This window comes from Lynx rufus, unplaced genomic scaffold (assembly GCF_022079265.1).
Source record: "Lynx rufus isolate CCGP_SWC_20201006 ecotype Redwood Valley unplaced genomic scaffold, mLynRuf1.p SCAF_5, whole genome shotgun sequence".
In the NCBI taxonomy this organism is placed as follows: Eukaryota; Metazoa; Chordata; class Mammalia; order Carnivora; family Felidae; genus Lynx; species Lynx rufus.
This window is the reverse complement of record NW_025814867.1, coordinates 117,204,411-117,224,120: the sequence shown is the minus strand read 5'-3', so window position 1 is coordinate 117,224,120 and position 19,710 is coordinate 117,204,411. Positions and strand designations below refer to the sequence as shown.

Sequence of the window (19,710 nt, the reverse complement as noted above, 5' to 3'; positions counted from 1 at the left end):
TGAAACATTCAAAACTATCTCAAAACAGTAAGTCACTGCATAAACTTCTACCCAGAGAGAAAGAAAATGGTCTCTTTATGCTGTAGGGAACAGTACCAATCACAGAGCAGAAGAATATGAAATGGTTAGTAGAAACAAGGAATAGAATTACAAATGTGACTTAGACCATTACGGAATCCACAGCTCAAGGAATTTTCCAAAAGTGGATAGAATGAAGTGTGTTATCAAGAGCTGCTGAAGAGTGAGCAAACAAAAATACAACTGAAGAAAAAAAGCCATTCAGTTAAGCAGTGAGCATAACATTGGTTTCTTTTTAGAGGAATATTTTGATTATTTTAGAGTGACAAATGAGATACAAAATTTTAAGAGGTTTAGTTATAATTAAATAATGAATAAGCAGGGTGAAGACAGTGTTTTTGAGAAATTTAGAAAAAATATAAATGTAATGCACATGTAGAAAATAGTAAAAATAAAACTCCCTCCCATTTTAAGAACTGAAGAAATCTTTCTTAAAGAAGTTTTTGACAAGCTGTATTAGAAAGCTGTAATCATCAAGACAGTATGGTACTGGCACAAAAAAGACACTCAGATCAATGGAACAGAATAGAGAACCCAGAAATGGGCCCTTAAACATATGACCAACTCATCTTCGACAAAGCAGGAAAGAATATCCAATGGAATAAAGGCAGCAAATGGTGTTGGGAAAACTGGACAGCGACATGCAGAAGAATGAACATGGACCACTTTCTTATAACCATCCACAAAAATGCACTCAAAATGAATGAAAAACCTAAATGTAAGATAGAAAACCATCAAAAGCCTAGAGGAGAAAACAGGCAACAATCTCTTTGACCTGACCCACAGCAACTTCTTACTAGACATGTCTATGGAGGCAAGGAAAACAACAGCAAAAATGAACTATTGGGACTTCATCAAGATAAAAAGCTTCTGTACACCAAAGGAAACAATCAACAAAACCAAAATACAACGGATGGAATGAAAGAAGATATTTGCAAATGGCATATTAAATAAGGGGTTACTATTCAAAATCTATAAAGAACTCATCAAACTCAACACCCAAAAACAAATAATCCAGTGAAGAAATGGGCAGAAGACATGAACAGACACTTTTCTAAAGAAGACATCCAGATGGCTAACAGACAGATAAAAAGGTGCTCACCATGACTCATCATCAGAGAAATACAAATCAAAACCACAATGAGATACCACCTCACACCTGTCAGAATGGCTAAAATCAACAACTCAGGCAACGACAGATGTGGGCGAGGATGCAGAGCAAGAGGAACCCTTTTGCACTGCTGGTGGGAATGAAAACTGGTGCAGCCACTCTGGAAAACAGTATGGAGGTTCCTCAAAAAGTTTAAAATGGAGATACCCTATGATCCAGCAATTGTGCTACTAGGTATTTATCCAAAGGATACAAAAATCCTGATTTGAAGTGGCACATGCACCCCAATGTTTATAGCAGTGCTATCAACAATAGCCAAATTATGGAAAGAGCCCAAATGTCCACTGAGTGACAAATAGATAAAGGAGATGTGGTATATATATACAATGGAATATTACTCAGCAATAAAAAAGAATGAAATCTTCCCATTTGCAACAATGTGGATGGAACTAGGATGTATAATGCTAAGCAAAATAAGTCAGAAAAATATCATATGATTTCACTCACATGTGGAATTTAAGAAACAAAACAGATGAGCATAGGGGAATGGAAGGAAAAATAAGATAAAAACAAAGAGGGATGCGAACTATAAGAGAATCTTAAATACAGAGAACAAACCAAGGGTTGCTGGAAGGGTGTTGGGTGGGGGAACAGGCTAAATGGGTGATGGGCATTAAGAAGGATACTTGTTGGGATAAGATCTAGGTGTTACTTGTAAGTGATGAATCGCTAAATTCTACTCCTGAAACCATTATTATACTATATGTTAACTAACTTGGATTTAAATAATTTTTTTAAAAGTTCTTGATAGAAAACAGTTCTAAAAAAATAAATTGAAAATGGTCTTACAGTGATAAATTTTCTCTTACTTCCTAACATGTAATTTAGTTATACAGATAGGAGAAATATACAAAATTCATTTTTTTTTAATTTTTTTTCAACGTTTATTTATTTTTGGGACAGAGAGAGACAGAGCATGAACGGGGGAGGGGCAGAGAGAGAGGGAGACACAGAATCGGAAACAGGCTCCAGGCTCTGAGCCATCAGCCCAGAGCCTGACGCGGGGCTCGAACTCACGGACCGCGAGATCGTGACCTGAGCCGAAGTCGGACGCTTAACCGACTGCGCCACCCAGGCGCCCCACAAAATTCATTTTTTAAAAGAGACTATTTTGAAGGATTAGTTTTATACTATTTAAATTAATTTAATGATATACATTTTTATATTATATAAATATTCAATTGCCTTTACATTGTATATAAGATATAGCTCCTGAATTTAAATCAATTATTTCCATGAATATAGCTAAATTAAAAATAAAGAAGATTAACAATAGAGAAATATGAGAGATGAATTAATTCACTTCCATTCAGGCAATAAGATGGCCTCTTTAATTTTTGGATATTTTTGTATATAAAATGAAATAGATCAATTATTTTTAAATTCACAGAATTTTCATACTCCAGGCAGTTATATTATTTAATAGTATTATAAATTTATGGAAAACACATTTTTGTTATAAAGAATTAAATACATTCCATATATTTAGAATGGAGGTCTAAAGTGAAGGTAACCAAATTCATGGCATAAGATCTTTTTGTTTGTTTGTTTACATTTTTATTTATTTTTGAGAGACAGAGATAGAGCACACGTGGGGGAGGGGCAGAGAGAGAATGAGACACAGAATCTGAAGCAGGCTCCAGGCTCTGAGCTGTCAGCACAGAGCCCAGTGCGGGGCTCGAACTCACAAACTGTGAGACCATGACCCGAGCCTAAGTCGGAGGCTTAACCGACTGAGCCACCCAGGCACCCCTCATGGCATAAGATCTTAAACAATATATTTAATAGTAATTTACAATGAAGTTCTGGATACTCTGGTTTCTCTTCAGATCGCACAATGAAATTCTGGAGATCCAGTTGTACTTAGTTAACTTACTGAAATGATTTAACTATATTGTTCCATTGCATCGATCACTATCTTTAAAGGGACTCATATTTATTAACTTGCAAGATAAATGGAGCAATACTAGTAATTTTCCCCTGTTAATGGCACTAAATTAGTATGAATCAAAGCTTCTGATCGCTAAGAGAACAAAATATAATTCTTTTTGAGAGTAAGTATTTTGACAACTACTGCATCCTTTAAAAGAAGTCTAACAACCAAAAAAACAGTCTATTTCTCAATGTGACTTTGACCTCCAATTCTGAAACTGACAGGGTGACTTTCCTCACTAATTAAATATTATACAGAACTTTTTAGAGGGAAGCAAATATGCCAAATACCCAGGTGATTTTTTTTTTAATCTTAAAAATCAAAGTAGGTAATTTTGCCACTGGGAGGAATTAAACCAGCTGTAATAGCTATAACTGCTAAGATTCTTATCCTTAAGGCCTAAAGATAATTAAAATAAACACAGCAACTGTACTTCACCTTAATGTGTCATGTATATCCTACTCCCCTGTTGGGAACTCTGTATACTCAAAAAGGATTCTTAGTTACTGATGACAAATTAAATTTGCTTAAACTTTATCTGGAATTTTTAATGTTAGATATAAAAAGATCAAGATTGTAATAAATCCACATTTAAAAAAATTGGTAAATAAAATATTTTCCCCCTGAAATATGATGAGAAGGCACCATTTCAAATTTAAAAAATTAACAATAAATTATAAAAGATATTGGAAAATTAGATTACTAATTTCAGACAATAATAAAGATAGATATAATTAATATTCTGCCTTTAAGAAACTATTCTTGAGTAAATATATTTCCTGAAACTGTTCAGAACAACAGACAATAAATAGATAATTACAGTGGAATAACATACATCTCCAGTATCATTGATATTTACTTCTAAACTCAGTTGGCATCCACTTACTTATTCAGGGAATGTGTATTCATTACTGTTTTTATTCATGAAAGATAAAGCCCTTTGTATACCAAAAGGAGTCTTTTCATGTTATAAAAAGATAACATTCCATCCTAGTGGTTTGGAATTCTAAAACAATATTGAAGTAACATCATTATGAGAATATATTCTTGGGAGTGACAGTTGTTTATTCACATTGGGTACCCAATATCAGGTGCTAATTGGTATGAAACCTTTTGCAGGTAAAATGGGATTTAATCAGAAGAAAATATATGTATACGTCTTTAATAAACAGTATGAAAACCCATAAAAGAATAATTCACAAACCTAAATACAAGGAGGGAGAGAGAAGGGGAGGAAAGTTATTTTTTGCTTCCCCTGAGCAAACATGTAATTTCCATGATTTCTTTTTAATGACTGCGGTCTGCGGCCAGTAGGTACTGATTTATGAAAAGCTGTAAAAGATCAGGTGGAACTCTGCAGGACATCGTTTACAGCTGCATGGATTGAAACCTATCTAATTTGTCTAGTAAAAGTGTGAGCTCACGGTGCACATCACCCAGCCTATAAATTTCCCCTTCAGACCCAAGTCTGGGGCTGGGTCTAAAAAAAAAAAAAAAAAAAAAAAAAAAAAAAAAAAAAAAAAAACCAATGCCTGCAGCTGCTCAAAAAGCCCACATTCCCTTGGTGCGCATGAAGAGACATCACAGGCTCTTCACAGTGAGAGACAAATTCCTATCCATTGATAAACTCTCCAGATGTCCTCTCAGAGGAGGAAAGGAACCAATTTTTATTTGAATTCCCAAGAGAAATCCTGGAAGTGGAAAAATGATACTTTGCAGGGCTGGTTATTCTGAGGTCACTGGCATTAAAATTAGGCCATTCTTTGTCTTCATTGTACTTTGATCCAAGTAATAAACAGAAAAACTCAGTTGGGGTCACTCTAATCCCTAATCTGCACGTCCTGTTCTATTTCAATTTGTTTATACTAATTTTCTCTAAACTCTTGTTGAGTCTGGCTATAGTGTTGAGTTTAAAAATACAAACCATTTTGAACTAAGAAGAAAAAAACTCTGCATTTTGCTATTAGGCACAGTTCATAAATATTCTGAATAAATGTCCTGGGGTTTGATTCTTCATACCCACAAACCCATAAATAAAGGAGTATTGCTGTTCATGGGACCAAGAGTCGACAAGAGTCGACATTAGAGTCTATGCTACAGCTACTGTAGAAATCCAAGCTGTGGTGTGTGCCTGTGTGCATGTGCACATATGCCTATAGATGGTTTAATATATCATTGTCTTCTACGTATGACTTCATTTTTCTTATCAAAATTTCTTACACCTGATTTAATGTTATTCCTATTAATTTTGTGTACTAATTCAGTGGCTTACCCACAGGGTTCAATGTTACATCTAATGCTGGCTAGTGACAAAGGCTATTTTACCCATGAGCGTCATGCTAAAACAACCCAAGAATATCGTGTAAATTTTGGAATCTAACCTGTGTATATGTATCTGTGATTCCTCAAAATCCTAGGGAAAAAAAAAAAAAGGCAAGAAATTTATAATTATTAAAATAACCTTTTTTTCTGTTGAATAATTTAAAGAATCATAGAGAACTATTTATACATATGCCCCAGGAGAGAATAATTTATAAAATGTTACATTTTGTAGTTTTCTAGGTATTCCTTGAAGAAATCAATGATTTTTAAAAATCATTTCTAATTTTTGTTTCTTTTTTTCCTTTTTTTATTTTTTTAATTTTTTTTTAACATTTATTCATTTTTGAAAGGCAGAGAGAGACAGAGCGCAGATGGGGGAGGGGCAGAGAGAGAGGGAGACACAGAAACAGAAGCAGGCTCCAGGCTCTGAGCTGTCAGCACAGAGCCTGACACGGGGCTCGAACTCACGGACCATGAGATCATGACCTGAGCCGAAGTCAGCCGCTTAACCGACTGAGCCACCCAGGCACCCCATCTTTTTTTCCTTTTTTTAAGATAACCTCTGATTATTAGTTAAAATTAAACCGTAATGTATAAATATGTTACATTCTCTTTAAGTTTAATTTTTAATTTATAAATTAAATACTTGAGGTAAAGAAGATTGAAATAGTTGAGTTTAGTCTCATGGAAAGAAGGTCGCAAAAGTCCTCCATTTTCAGCTATCTCCCTCTCTACAAATGATCATGAGAAAAAGGAAAGTAGCTATCGATCTATATTTTCCACACAAGATGAAAATATAGACAGAACCCAACTGTCATGTTGCCAACTTTTTCTTCAACTCAGTATTAAAATTTCCTTAATATTTCACTTTTATCAAATAAAAAAATTAGTTAAAAACTTATTTTTATCAAACACATTCCATATATCCCCATCAAAATCCAGATGGATAGTCCATTTACATTTTTTCATGTGTCTCCGCCAACAGCATGCAGGGTTAGGACATGGTACAGATTTGTTCAGATTTGAGAATGTTAACTTGTTTCCTATGTATCAGGGAGTGAGTTGGAGAAATATTATCAATAGTAATAGAAATCTCCTAATTAAAAATTGCTTTTAAATGTGGGTAGAGTTGGCATATTGTAGATTTGCTCTACAGAAAGATTTTCTCAGGAGAATATGAGCTTTACCACATTTCTTAGATGATAATCAATGGTTAGTATTCATTGATAAAACACTATGCAGTTTAATTTCATCAAGATGGTTCACTTTGTTATTTCATGCTAATTCTAAAAATATTATTGAATTGGTACTTTAGAGAGCTGAATTTGTTTCTAAAACAAGGACAAATCCATGGTAGTATAGTTTTCATTTGTTTTGATGTCCTCTGATAATTCTAAATATTGAATTTAAGAACTTCAAAAAACAGATTTCATTCAGGCAAAGCATTAATTTTTAACATTTAAGAAAATGCAAAGTTTAGTTAACAAATCCTATTATTGGAGATTTTTAAAATAATAATTTTAAAAAGTTTTAGGAGCTCAATGCTGATCAAATTCGACTGCAGTATCATAAAACATGAAAGATTCTGCATGGTAACTCTAAAAAAGTACAAATCTAAATGCACCTTCTCAATCATAAGTTAAAGATTAGGTTACGACACACCGTTTCAATGTTAATAATATATTTTACTGCAGTAATGAAAACAGAAACTACAGAAATCAGAATAGCATATCCATTTGCAAGCATTGGTTATAGAATGATTGTGAGGTTGTAAAAGTTATTGGCTATTCAAATAAGGCCCCCATAAGATTATAAGATTATAATGCTCATAAGATTATACATGACTAAACTTTTAATTGCTCAGAAAGATCATTAACAAGATCACCACACTTCCAGCAGCTTTTATAAACTGGGACTTATTGTGTTATTTTCTTTTTGAAGTTTTAAAACCTTCAACCATTTGACAAGATGTGTTACCTTATGTCAGAGTAACAAATAGCTAACCGATAGCATATTATATGTCCACATCTCTGAGTATTCCTTGCATAAGCAATCTTTTTTAAAATTCATTAGTCTTCAGTTGTGTGAAATCTCTTGTGATCATCATTCCCATTTTACAGGTGAGAAAGCAGACAAGATAAGAAATCACCGAAGATCACACAGATAGTATGTGCTATAACCAGGATTCAACCCAAGCCTTATGGTTCCAGTGTCTGTGCACTGGACCACTACACTTTATGGAATATAAAAGTTAAAGAACCCACATCATGGAACTTAAATAAATTCAGATACACATAAATTTAAATAAATAAATGTAAATTTAAATAAATAACTTAAAAGAAAACAATATGAACTAAGTCCACCTAAATGGTATAGCATAGTGGCCAAGAGTGTGGGCTTTGGAATAAAATAATTGGTGTCTAAATCCCAGCTCTGGCTCTTCTGCCTGAGGAAACTCAGATGTGTGAATTAATCTCTTTCGGTTTCAATTTCCATTTCTATTATAGGGACATAGCATTGGTACCTGTTGTAAAAATCACAGTCCTTCCTATCTGTGTACTATGCGAAGTATAGACCCCAGTACATTAGAAGTGTTCATAAATGTTCAATGTAATCATTGCTGCTGTTGTTGTTATTATTCATCTCAAAACAAAGGCCTTCATTAGTGCTTTTTGCTCAAGCTCCTTCCCTTAAGAGAAGAAAATAAAGAAAGTCAATTGTCTATCTGGTCCCAGTCTTATGAGTCAAAGGACAATTAACAGGTCATTGCGATCTGAAAAAAACACCCAAAGGGCATTTTACCAATAGGCTGCTTCTTTTGGCTCTCCCAGAATGAAAATATGGTCTCCTCTGTTTCTTTTATGTCCCTGCTGTTCCTTAGATTCACCAGATCTTGCAGTTGGTCACAGATGTATGGTCAGACCTGTCATTATATAAAACAATTCTAAACGTTTCCCCTTAATGATGATTGTATTGTGCAGTATAAATCACAGTCACAGTACCAGTCCCGATATTTTTCTCCCTTTCATCTTTCTCTATATGTCATGAAGTCCATTTAATATTGTCAATAGATGTGAGAATTTCATTTATTGTTACTCAGCTATTTTTTCTATTCTTTTTGTGATTTTAATTGTTAATGACATGTATGACATTATTTTCATCTGTGCTGACTTCATGTCCTGCTGTAAGTATAATCTAGGTTGCTCAACTGTCCTTTAGAAAGCAACCAATACAATGTCTACACATGAACATCTATAAAGCAAAGTATTCAGTGTGTCAGGTCTCCTATAACTGTATCCTGAATTACCACCATCTTTGCTAATAGCTAAAGAAAATAAATTATCCAAGTATGTATGGATATATTTATGCATTCCACTGGCATAGTTTCAATGATTTACAAAGCAGGCATGAGTGGAAAAGGGAAGCACTGAGACAAGATGATTACACAGTATTCTTGCAAGCTGCCAGCTTGAACAGATGAAGCCTTCATGGCAGATAAATTCCACAAATAAACAGGAACACCACATGAAGTCTGGAAGTTCCTGCTGATGTTGGTGTCAAATTTTGACACGCAGCAACTCTGCTGATTCCTGATCTCTCTTCCTTTGGTGTTTTCTTTTCTTGCAGGCCATCAAACCTTCTTCTGGACCAAAGCAATGTCGACATCACTACCTTCCGCACAACAGGTGACTGGCTTAATGGTGTCCGGACAGCACAGTGCAAGGAAATCTTCACAGGCGTGGAGTACAGTTCTTGTGACACCATAGCCAAGATTTCCACAGAGTAAGAGAAAGTTTTTAAGACCAAATGATTCTGAACTTTCTAGTGGACATACATGTTTCGGACTAATGAATTATAAATATTAGCTGAAACTCTGAGGTTCTTACTGTCTTCTATAACCACTGAGCTGAGTCCCGGGTCTCTTTGTCAATGCCAACTTCTAGAATTATGTATCTTGATGTGTCTTCCTTCCTCACCATAGCTCCCCACAATAGGTATTTCCATTGAACTATGACCTCCTTCAGATAGACCAACAGATATAGACCTGTTCCCTACTCCCAGCCCAATGACCCAAGTTCCTAATTTAGGACATAAGTAAACATAGCATTCGGGTTAACTGCATTCCTGCATTTGTGATTTTCTATCATTGATAACAAAGCTTAACCTCTATGGAAATGGAAAATTAGGAACTAAGTGGATAAGCTGGTATACAGGAAAACACACTACAATCTAAAGGTAGTTTTCACATCTACTAAATAATTGTATATCATCATCTATTATTGTCTACCCTGTGAAGGATATCATGCTAGAAAATGAAGTTATAAATAAGTTTAAGACATAATATTATTGTTTTCCTTAAAAGGCTTATAGGAAGTTTGGAAACACAGGATATGCATAATTAGCATGCATTAATGAGTGTTAATTTATGGTTTTGTGTGTAAATGTCAAAAATAACCAAGTATAATGTGCTGTATTTCCTAGACAGGGATTTTTGCTAATAGCAATCCTTTGATATGAACACATGGCCGTAAGGATAAAGGAGGTTTATAAAGAATCAGGTGAATCCAGTGAATAATCAATGAAATTAGTCCCCATTCACAGGGTATAGTAATTGGGAACTGGAAAATGAAGAACGAGAAGCCATATTCTCCATCTCTCTGTGAATGAGAGCCGATTTAATATACTTCCTAATGTAACCACATCATACTTTTCTTTTTTATGCCCAGTGACTTTTTTTTTGTTTTGCATGTCTACGCATATGGCTAGACATGGTTTTCTCAGACCTAGGTCATACAATCTTGGTGTGTCCCTCAACTGACCAAGGTCCAACTGTCTTTTGACTCAGTCCTCAGGCGAGAAATTCTGGTGAGCTAGTCCTGCTTGCTTGTAGATTGGCTCTTCAAAAATCATATGCCATGTGCCATGATCAAAAGACCTGGGACAAGGTAACATGAACTTAGCTCTAGGGACCCATTTCTGAGGATAAGATAGAGGACTGTTCCAAAGAAAGAGGTTTCATGTCAGGCATATACATTAAAATTATCCATAATTGGGGGCGCCTGGGTGGCTCAGTTGGTTAAGTGTCCGACTTCAGCTCAGGTCATGATCTCACGGTCCGTGAGTTCAAGCCCCGCGTCGGGCTCTGTGCTGTCAGTTCAGAGCCTGGAGCCTGCTTCGGATTCTGTGTCTCCCTGTCTCTCTTCCCCTCCACCACTCATGCTCTGTCTATCAAAAAATGAATAAACGTTAATTTTTTTTTAATTATCCATAATTGTGTAGTGTGCAGGGTCTGTTTGGAGACCAGGCCCATCTTTGTGTTAGAGTCTCCTACCTTAATCTTTGTTAATTAAATAAACTCTGTAGTGCCCTCAAGTTTCTTTAAGTCTTATCCTCTCCATCCAATATTTTAATATTTAGATGTTGAATATTTAAAGACTTTCATTGTCATCCTATCAGCCATCTAAACAAAGTCACTGTGGAGAGCAACAGATTAGATGTCAAAAAGGAGCATGCAGGGGCGCCTGAGTGGCTCAGTCAGTTAAGCGGCCGACTTTGGCTCAGGTCATGATCTTGCGGTCTGTGAGTTCGACCCCTGCGTTGGGCTCTGTGCTGACAGCTCAGAGCCTGGAGCCTGTTTCAGATTCTGTGTCTCCCTCTCTCTGACCCTCCCCCGTTCATGCTCTGTCTCTCCCTGTCTCAAAAATAAATAAACGTTAAAAAAAAATTAAAAAAAAAAAACAAAAAGGAGCATGCAGTATAATTAATAGAGATACAAGTGCCTAACAAATAGGTAAAGCTTAGCATTTATGACATAGCATTCCAATCAGAAACCCAAAAGTTCACAGAAGTACTTTTAGGAAGGGTACGTTACTATTAAGAAGAGAATTTGTTCCTGGAAAATAAAGTCACTCTCGTGTACCTGACATGTGTTGGTACTTCTGTATGAAGTGGAATGTAATGTTTATTAAATGGACTTCGGACCCGATCAACAATATTCTTTGAGGTTCTGTGGTAGTTATTTTGATCAGACACAGTCCCAGGATATATTCATGTCTTTCAATATTTTTATAAATTCTAATTTTAATAATATAAACAATTCGGGTTACACTGTACAAGACACCTGCTTTAGAGCACAGAAGCCTAACAAAGAACAAACACAAAGTTGACCATTTTGAACCACTGCCAGGTTTTCAAAGGCAAAGGTCCACAAATGTTTATTCTCCATCAAACATCAACACCCAGAGCTTCTAGATAATGAAACCTCTACAGAAGTGGATTAGCAGAACGTTGTCAATATGATCAACTGCTAGCTCACAGTTTAAATATAGTCAGATGTCATAAGCTGTGAATGTGGTAAGAAGGCTATTTGCTTAAGACTGTGAAGTGGGAGCATTTGTTACACTTCCGACTTAAGAACGTATTTGTCTCAACACTGCATTGTTGGACGGTAAGCTCTTTTTGGTCGGTGAGAATATTTTCACTTAATTATTATTGTTATTATTATTATTTCAACAACCCATGAACGTACATTGAAGTTGAAAGCTGACTTTTCCTGGGAGACTCGACTCTTTTAGGTGTGTCCTTCACACTGAGCCAGACGGTTTCACATCTCTCTGTATTTCAGTCCCCACAATGTTCTTTCTCCTGTCCTTTATCTTCAGTTCAGGGACAACATAAAATTAACATATATATATACACATATATAATGTATATATAATACACATATATATGTATATATAATACATATATAATGTATATATAATACACTATATATGTATATATAATGCATATGTAATGTATATATAATATATATACACATATATACATATATAATGTATAGATAATACATATATAATGTATACATAATACACAATTTGGGGAAATCTAATGAGGCAACATTCTTACTGAAATGCTGTAAAATATCTAACTCAATAATTCATCCTACCTTTTGTAGCCTTGGGCTTTTTTGTTTAAATTTTCTTCCTTTCAATCTTTTGTGTGTGTGTGTGCCATCCAGACTCAATTCAGAAATTATTCTCTTGCCTAAACAAATCTAGAGGCTCTCCTGAAATCAGACAAAATACCTAAAAAAAGATTTTCACTTTTTGTTCTTCTATCCAGACTCTCAACTCATAGGATAAAAGTCAATAAAGTTTTGTATCCAAATAAATAATTATCTATTTCAGTTAGTGTAGGGACTTCATTTACTAATCAAGTCATCTAATTTTCAAGTGAAATCCAGAAAATGTGCTGTTTTGTTCAGTACAAATAACATTTTTTAAAAACATACTATTTCATAGCCTAAGTTGGATTTAGGAAGGTTAATGTGAAAAGGGAATGAAAGAGGGCAAGAGGGACTGTAGAAACTGAGAGAGAATTGAGTATGGAGAATGAATATTAGGCAGATTAATTGCTACATGCCATTACCCTGCACCCTTGGATGCCATTTTCACAGTGCCATCACCTAGCCTTTGCCTTTGAAGTGCCAGATCGCTTATTAACTTCTGTTCTCAATCTTGAGCTGCTCTTTAGACTTGAACTTTTCCATTGCTCTTCTGAATAGGATAGTCAAAATGAGATAAGCACATGGAATGTTATTTAGATTACAGCAGCTGGATGTTTACAACTATTTTGGACGTGGCAGGGTGCTGGGTAGAAGACATTTTGGAAGGGGTAGAGAGGATGGAGGGGACATAAAACCCCAGCTAAGGCATAACCTAAAGAGATAATTATCTTTTTTTTTTTTTTTTTGAGAGAGAGTGAGAGAGTATGCCTGGGGGCAGGGAGGGTCAGAGAGAGAGCATCCCAAGCATGCTCTGCACTGTCAGCACAGAACCCGAAGTGGGGTTCAAACTCACGAACCATAAGATTATGACCTGAGCCAAAATCAAGAGCTGGACACTTAACGGACTGAGCCACTCAGGCACCTGTACTTTATCTTTTCTAATGTAATCCTTTGCAATGAATATATACAAAATTATGTATCTGTTTAGTTATGTCGGGTTTCAGGCACAGAATCTGAAACCGTTTTATGCACAAGATTTCTTGAGGAGTGCATTTGGGATATATATGTATTTTAAAAAGTGATGAGGGGGGCATTGAGCTATAGGAGAAAACTTGGCCCTTTTTATTGGAACAAGAGTCCCAGAGCTGGGCTGGCCCTTCAGAGCTGTCCCAAAGCAATCTGTGAACACTCTTCATCTTATTTTTTCTAGCTTACTGGGGTATGGGTGCTTCAGTTCTATAAAAAAGGTCCGGACCAGACATCATAGCATGTTTTACTCTCTCACTGGAAACATTGTTTTCTTGCTTTCCATGATTATCATTTTGTGTTTCTAAGTTTTTTTAAGGAAGAGAAAAGGAAGTCAGAGAAAAAAACTGGTAAGTTATAAAAAGTATAATATAGAATTAGAAGAAGAATGAGAGAAGAAATCCAAACAGAGTGAGGATCTATTGATTTGTACACATATATTTATATCTGCCCTGTTTTCTGACTCTAAAGGATAAGTGGGGATAAATCTCGTACAATACACCTCAGAAGCAGGGATCAATGTATGTAAATAACCTACGTTACTCTAAGTGAGAGTTTCATTATCCACAGTTACACAGAGGAGCAGCCATATCGCCCCACTAGCCTTCCTCATGAAGTAAGGCTGCTGGAGTAAAATCAAAGAGGACTCAGGCAAGATACAAGTTGTACATTGAGAATTTACCAGCCCCTTGAATGGCAGCAGGGAGGTAACCAGCAGGCCACCAGGATTCCATTCCCAGCCAAGGTGATAGGAATGCAACACAGTCTTGGTGAATTTTATGTAACAGATGTGTTAAGAGCATGTAAATTGCTTCTAAAATGGTACCTAGTGTCTGCTTGCACAACTTTGTTGCTTGGGAACTCATTTCTTAAGAAATCAATTGGTCCATTTTTGTAGAATTGAACTCCCAATTTTTCATTCTTTCCTTTATGTTCAGTATAAAGGAGCCCCTTCTGTGTGTGTGTGTGTGTGTGTACACGTGCGTGCACATATTTGCACGCATACTTTTTCTTCATGCCATTCTCAATGCTTCTTGCTAAGTGATACTTTACTCCTCTGTCATCTTCCCTGGATAAACATATTCTAGAGTATTGGTTCATTCTTTATTAAGTACATATTGAGCCCCTACTATTAATAGCCATTGTTCAGGGTGTGGTTAATAAGCAGAGTACAAAATGAGTAAGAATCCCCATTCATATGGAATTCACCTACTTGTGGGACAAGATAGAGAATATAAATAAGTCAGAAAGAAAGGTATTATGCTGCATGGTGATAAATGCTTTGGAAGAAAATAAAACAAGAAAAGAAAATAGGAAATGCAGATATGGGTTCAAGAGGTTTTATAATACTAAATAAGAAGGTCAGAGAGGGCCTTCTGAGAGGGGTGTGTTTGAGTCAAGACCTGAAAGAGGTGAATATGTAGACAAATTATTTGAATCAAGGTTATTTAATTAATCATTTCCACATGCTTAGCTAGGTCTTTTTTTCCCCCTAAGTGAAATTCCAAGGTAGTCTCATTGGATTTAAAGCTCATTGTAATCTAGAATGATCTCATCTTGATCCGTTGTCTTGATTATATCTGCAAAGTGTCCCATTTCCAAGTAAGGTCACATGGTAAGGTTCCAGATGGACAGAAATTTTGAAGGGACACTAGTCAACCCACCACACCATCCATTCTTCCATAAGAACATAGGTGGACTGGTCAGGATACAATACGTGGATGATGCAAAAATCAGAAAATTAGGTTCAAAGCACTGAGCTACATTATTGTACAAGCTTTGCTGACTAAAAATCCTCTGCTCATATATTATCCAGGAAACCAGAATTCTCACCAGACATGTTCTTCTTTTTTTTTTACAGTGATATGAAAAAAGTTGGTGTCACTGTGGTTGGTCCACAGAAGAAAATCATCAGTAGCATTAAAGCTCTAGAAACACAATCAAAAAGTGGTCCAGTTCCAGTGTAAAGTGTTATTTCTGGAAGGAAGTGGTGGCTGTGGAAGATGTAGCATCGTTCTACAGACAGATGATAATGCTGGAGATGCTGTTCCAAGCCCAATAAGACACTCAGATATGAATACAAATGCCTTAAAACGGAATCGAAAAACTCTTTATTTTCCCCTGTCATTTAGTGGATGGGAGGGGGGGTGTACTTTGTTTTGTAATTGCTTTTTTATATTAGTTGGTGGGTTAAATTAAAATTCTTCAGCGTGGAATGATGAAGAACTAGCATAGAGCCATTGACCATAAACTGATTATCATAAAAGCAAAACAAGTGTAATAACAAAATGAACACAGTGGCTCTGTTTACTAATAGCCACAAAAGAAAAGACTTGTGATATTTTTATACACAGAAGAAATCTGTAACAGGTATTTTGTTTCTTTAAAAACAAGCAAAATAGAGGAATTTATACCTCAAACTATCTGGCCATATATACTACCTTTTTCACTGTATTATTCTCTTTTATCTGTTAAGAGCATATAGAAGTGAAGTTTGTAGTTGTTTTAAGTACTACATATTTTTAATTGTTAGCTTCCTTAAGTATTATCATGTAAAAATGTGTCTTAATTTTTAAGAAAAGTACATATTTATTTTCTTTTGAATTTTTATTGTTTTCTATTTATGCTTTGATGATTTAATTTGGATTTGTTACAGCCAAGTGCCAAATGTTGTCTCAAGTTGTCAGCAGTAGGAAACATGGTAAACTAGACATGGGGAATGATGGGTTTCTTTCTAGATTTTCTGAACCATCTGCTCATATGTACCTATATCTCTGTATTGATGAAAGAAACCAAACCCCTTCATACACTACCCAAATCTCTCAGCTTGAATTATCTTATCCATTGTTGTCTCTCCATTGATTACAAACTGTATGCTCCTAATTTAGTGTGATATACTGGCTTATATGTAATGGATTCTCAATGACACACCTGCCCTGCTCTGGTGCTTAGAGGACAGACCATCAACTCCCTCCATTAGTAAACAGGCTGCGCTAGAGCTCCTGCATAGAGAATAGCTACACTGGAGAGAATTCGAATCCTATGTAGATTGCTGCATTAATTGGCAACAAAGCCTATAGGCCAACGCATGAGTCAAAAAATCACTTACTGACTGGCTTTGAAATGTCACTTAATATCTTTGCTTAAACTTGTTGAGCTATTTGTAGGGAATAATGAAAACGAAACTACTCATCTGCATCACTGGGGTTTAGTTAATTTAATTAAACATGGAGATCATCAATAGCAGGTATTAGTATCTTTAAAAGTCTTCCACTGATATGCACCTGTTGTAATTTTGATGTCTAACTTAGAAGCATTGAACTCCTTTGCCTTTATTGAGCATAAAATTTTCAAAACTGGCTGGTTATCTAGCAGATGACTCAAAATCTGTCGGCAGGAGAGAGATCTCTCCTTGGAAGAACTTAGATTTACTACTCCACACGGGCCAAATATAAGTGTACTCGGTAATATTTGAAACGATGTACCTGGTGGAGATCTAGCCACTAATATATTGTGAAGCAGCATTTTAGCTCTATCTATATTCTTTCTAATGCTGATATGCTCATGTCATGGGAATAAGAAATAAGAAGTGTATATGTCACAAGAATAGAATGAATAAATCAAAGCTGCAACCTGTATGTTCTTATGCAAAATGGAACACTATATAGCTTACAGTCACAGATCAAAATCCACAAGTGCTAATCTGTTGTAAATTTAGTGTAATAAGGCTTAGGTTGTGTTCCTTCATGTATGAAATTATTTCTTAGATTTCTGCAATATCCCTTATAGTCAAATCACCCTACTAGGATTCCGTATTGGATATAAGAGCATGAACTTTTTAAAAAGATATATGCGATTATGAAATTAATTACAAATTTCACTTAAGCCCGCTAGAAGCAGCTAAAAAAATTCTTCTTTAATCAAACGTTTTGTTTGTGTCGTGGAATATTCATTAAGACCTAAATCTGGCTTCAATATCATCTTTTCCCATACTAGAATTTACTTTCTTAGGTACCATTCTGAGCATCCTCAAAATCTGTGCATTTCATGAATTAATAGAAGTTGAGAATTGTTGAATCTATTTCACTTATTTTGGCTGTGGTTTCCATTTGAAAGTAGAGGTTATACCCACAGTATATTGCTCTTCATTTTTTCCATGATTTTTCTATCTTACCTCTTATAAATTTACTTTACATAATTTTTACCCTGTACATATGTAAACATAACAGTGTACGATTCTTAACTGTGGAGTAGAGGTACTAGAATGTTGATGGCCATCTCTTTGTACAGGAACTGCGTTGTCTTTCAATAAACATGAAACCACATCCCTTCACAATGTTATGTACCATATTATCTGTTCTGTATCTTAAATTTGATTTACATTTATTATTTATTTCTAGTAGCTTGCCCAGTTTATGCTGTGCTAAGTATCAATTAAGCCATGTATAAATATGATATGATTGGCAATATGTATTTACTTTAAATTTGTGTTTTCACAAATTACTCCTTTAGTTTATATCGTACAATGTAGATGGCCTCTTACTAATGTAAAATGATTTGTAGTGGAAACATTTATATTTTTATAATAAACATAATGAAAATATTTTTTACAGATTGGAATACAGAAGTGGTCTTTGAAACTTTTTTAAATATTATAAAATACGTGCTTCTTTAAACAGCAACATAATGAAATTTATATAGTCACAAAGAATGTGCTTCTGTTTCTTTTTTCTCCATTAGTGAGGAGTGTTTGTGTTATGTAGTCCACTTTTTTTGTCTAAATCTCCTTATTAATAAGCTACAAAAATGAGCAGTAAATATTATCTTCATAGTTAAAAAGCACAACTGTATGAGACAGTTCTCTTTTGATTATAAGTGACAAAATACAAATTAGCTTAAGAAAAAAAAAAAAGAACTTTGAGCCCATGTGCCTGAAAAGACTGGAGATAAATTTCTATACAGTAGGATCCAGGAGTAAGTCTTTTATTCTTTGTCTTCTTCACTTGACCCTATTTTTCTCCCAACTGGGTTAGTTTGCAAACTGTATCGTTTAAAATACTGCTCTAGTTCATATAATTCTACATTGTAATTACCGTGGGATAATAATTGCCCCTCATGCTTTGCTTGGCTCACAAGCCCTATGTGAGTCACTTTGGGCAGGAGAGTGAATTACTGAAATTGGCAAGTACTTACTTAGTCATGTGCGGTGCCCTTGGAGACAGTGGGTGGGGTCAAGTGGAACTGATGATCTACAGGATTAGAGGTGTCAAAATGGTTTATGTCTAAAAGAAAGTCAGAATATCATTTATGAGAAAAAGAAGGAAAGAATTCTGCACAAACCAAAACAAAAATGAAAAGCAAGCAAACGCACACAACTACAAATGACACTCTAAGAAACACCTGATACTTTTTATAAAGTAGTCCCTAGTCATGTGCAATCTACCTAAAGAAAATGATTGTACATGAAAACCAAGAAAGCTAACTAACAATATAAGGCAAGATCAGCCATCAGGAATTCCATAGAGGTAAGTAAAGTCAATAGGGAGAGGTCACAAAACAGCTCAGATGGAAGCTTACCTTGAAGGAGAAAAAGCATTTGATCATGTTGAGTAGAGAGTAACTTGTAAGCAGCATATTAGCTAAATAAAGGGGAAGAGGTAAAGAGGAATATATTTATTCATTCAAGAAACATGTACTAAGCAGTACCATGAAATAGGTATTTTGTTATTACCACTTATTTACAAGCTAACTCATTCAATCTTTGCCGAAATCCTGGGGCTACAGATTGCTCACTTTTAATATATGAGGGAATCAAGACTCAGAATGTCCAAGTCACCTTCCCAAGATAATTCTAGTGAGTAGACTAATAGATATTTCAAAGCTGGAACCTTCCTATTTTGTGTTCTTTCCCTAATATAATTGCTATTGTCAGCCCAAGAATGCTCCGGGGGGGGGGGGTGGGGAGTGACGGTGGCAATTTACAAAAATGATTTGGGGTGAAGCAATAGTAGACTGTATGATATTAGAAATCTACTTTGGTGCTGTAGGCATGAAGCTACTCTGCAATGGTGGCAACAGAATATGAAGAATGAAATGCATACAAAGACATAAAGGAGAATTAGCAGAATTTATCAGTTTGATATAAGAATTATTCAAAAGGTTAAGAATCAAAGT

At 35.3% G+C, this 19,710-nt stretch overlaps 1 protein-coding gene across 1 annotated transcript in view; it reads left to right on the top strand.

Annotated features, from left to right (window-relative positions):
- The window catches only part of EPHA3 (EPH receptor A3), a 352,910-nt gene extending 337,407 nt beyond the window's left edge, over nt 1-15,503 (top strand). Inside the window, exons 16-17 of the mRNA XM_047099501.1 lie at nt 9,132-9,287; nt 15,398-15,503. Coding sequence (XP_046955457.1) covers nt 9,132-9,287; nt 15,398-15,503 — 262 coding nt within the window. The remainder of the gene's footprint in view (nt 1-9,131; nt 9,288-15,397) is intronic.
- The last annotated feature ends 4,207 nt before the right edge of the window (nt 15,504-19,710 follow it).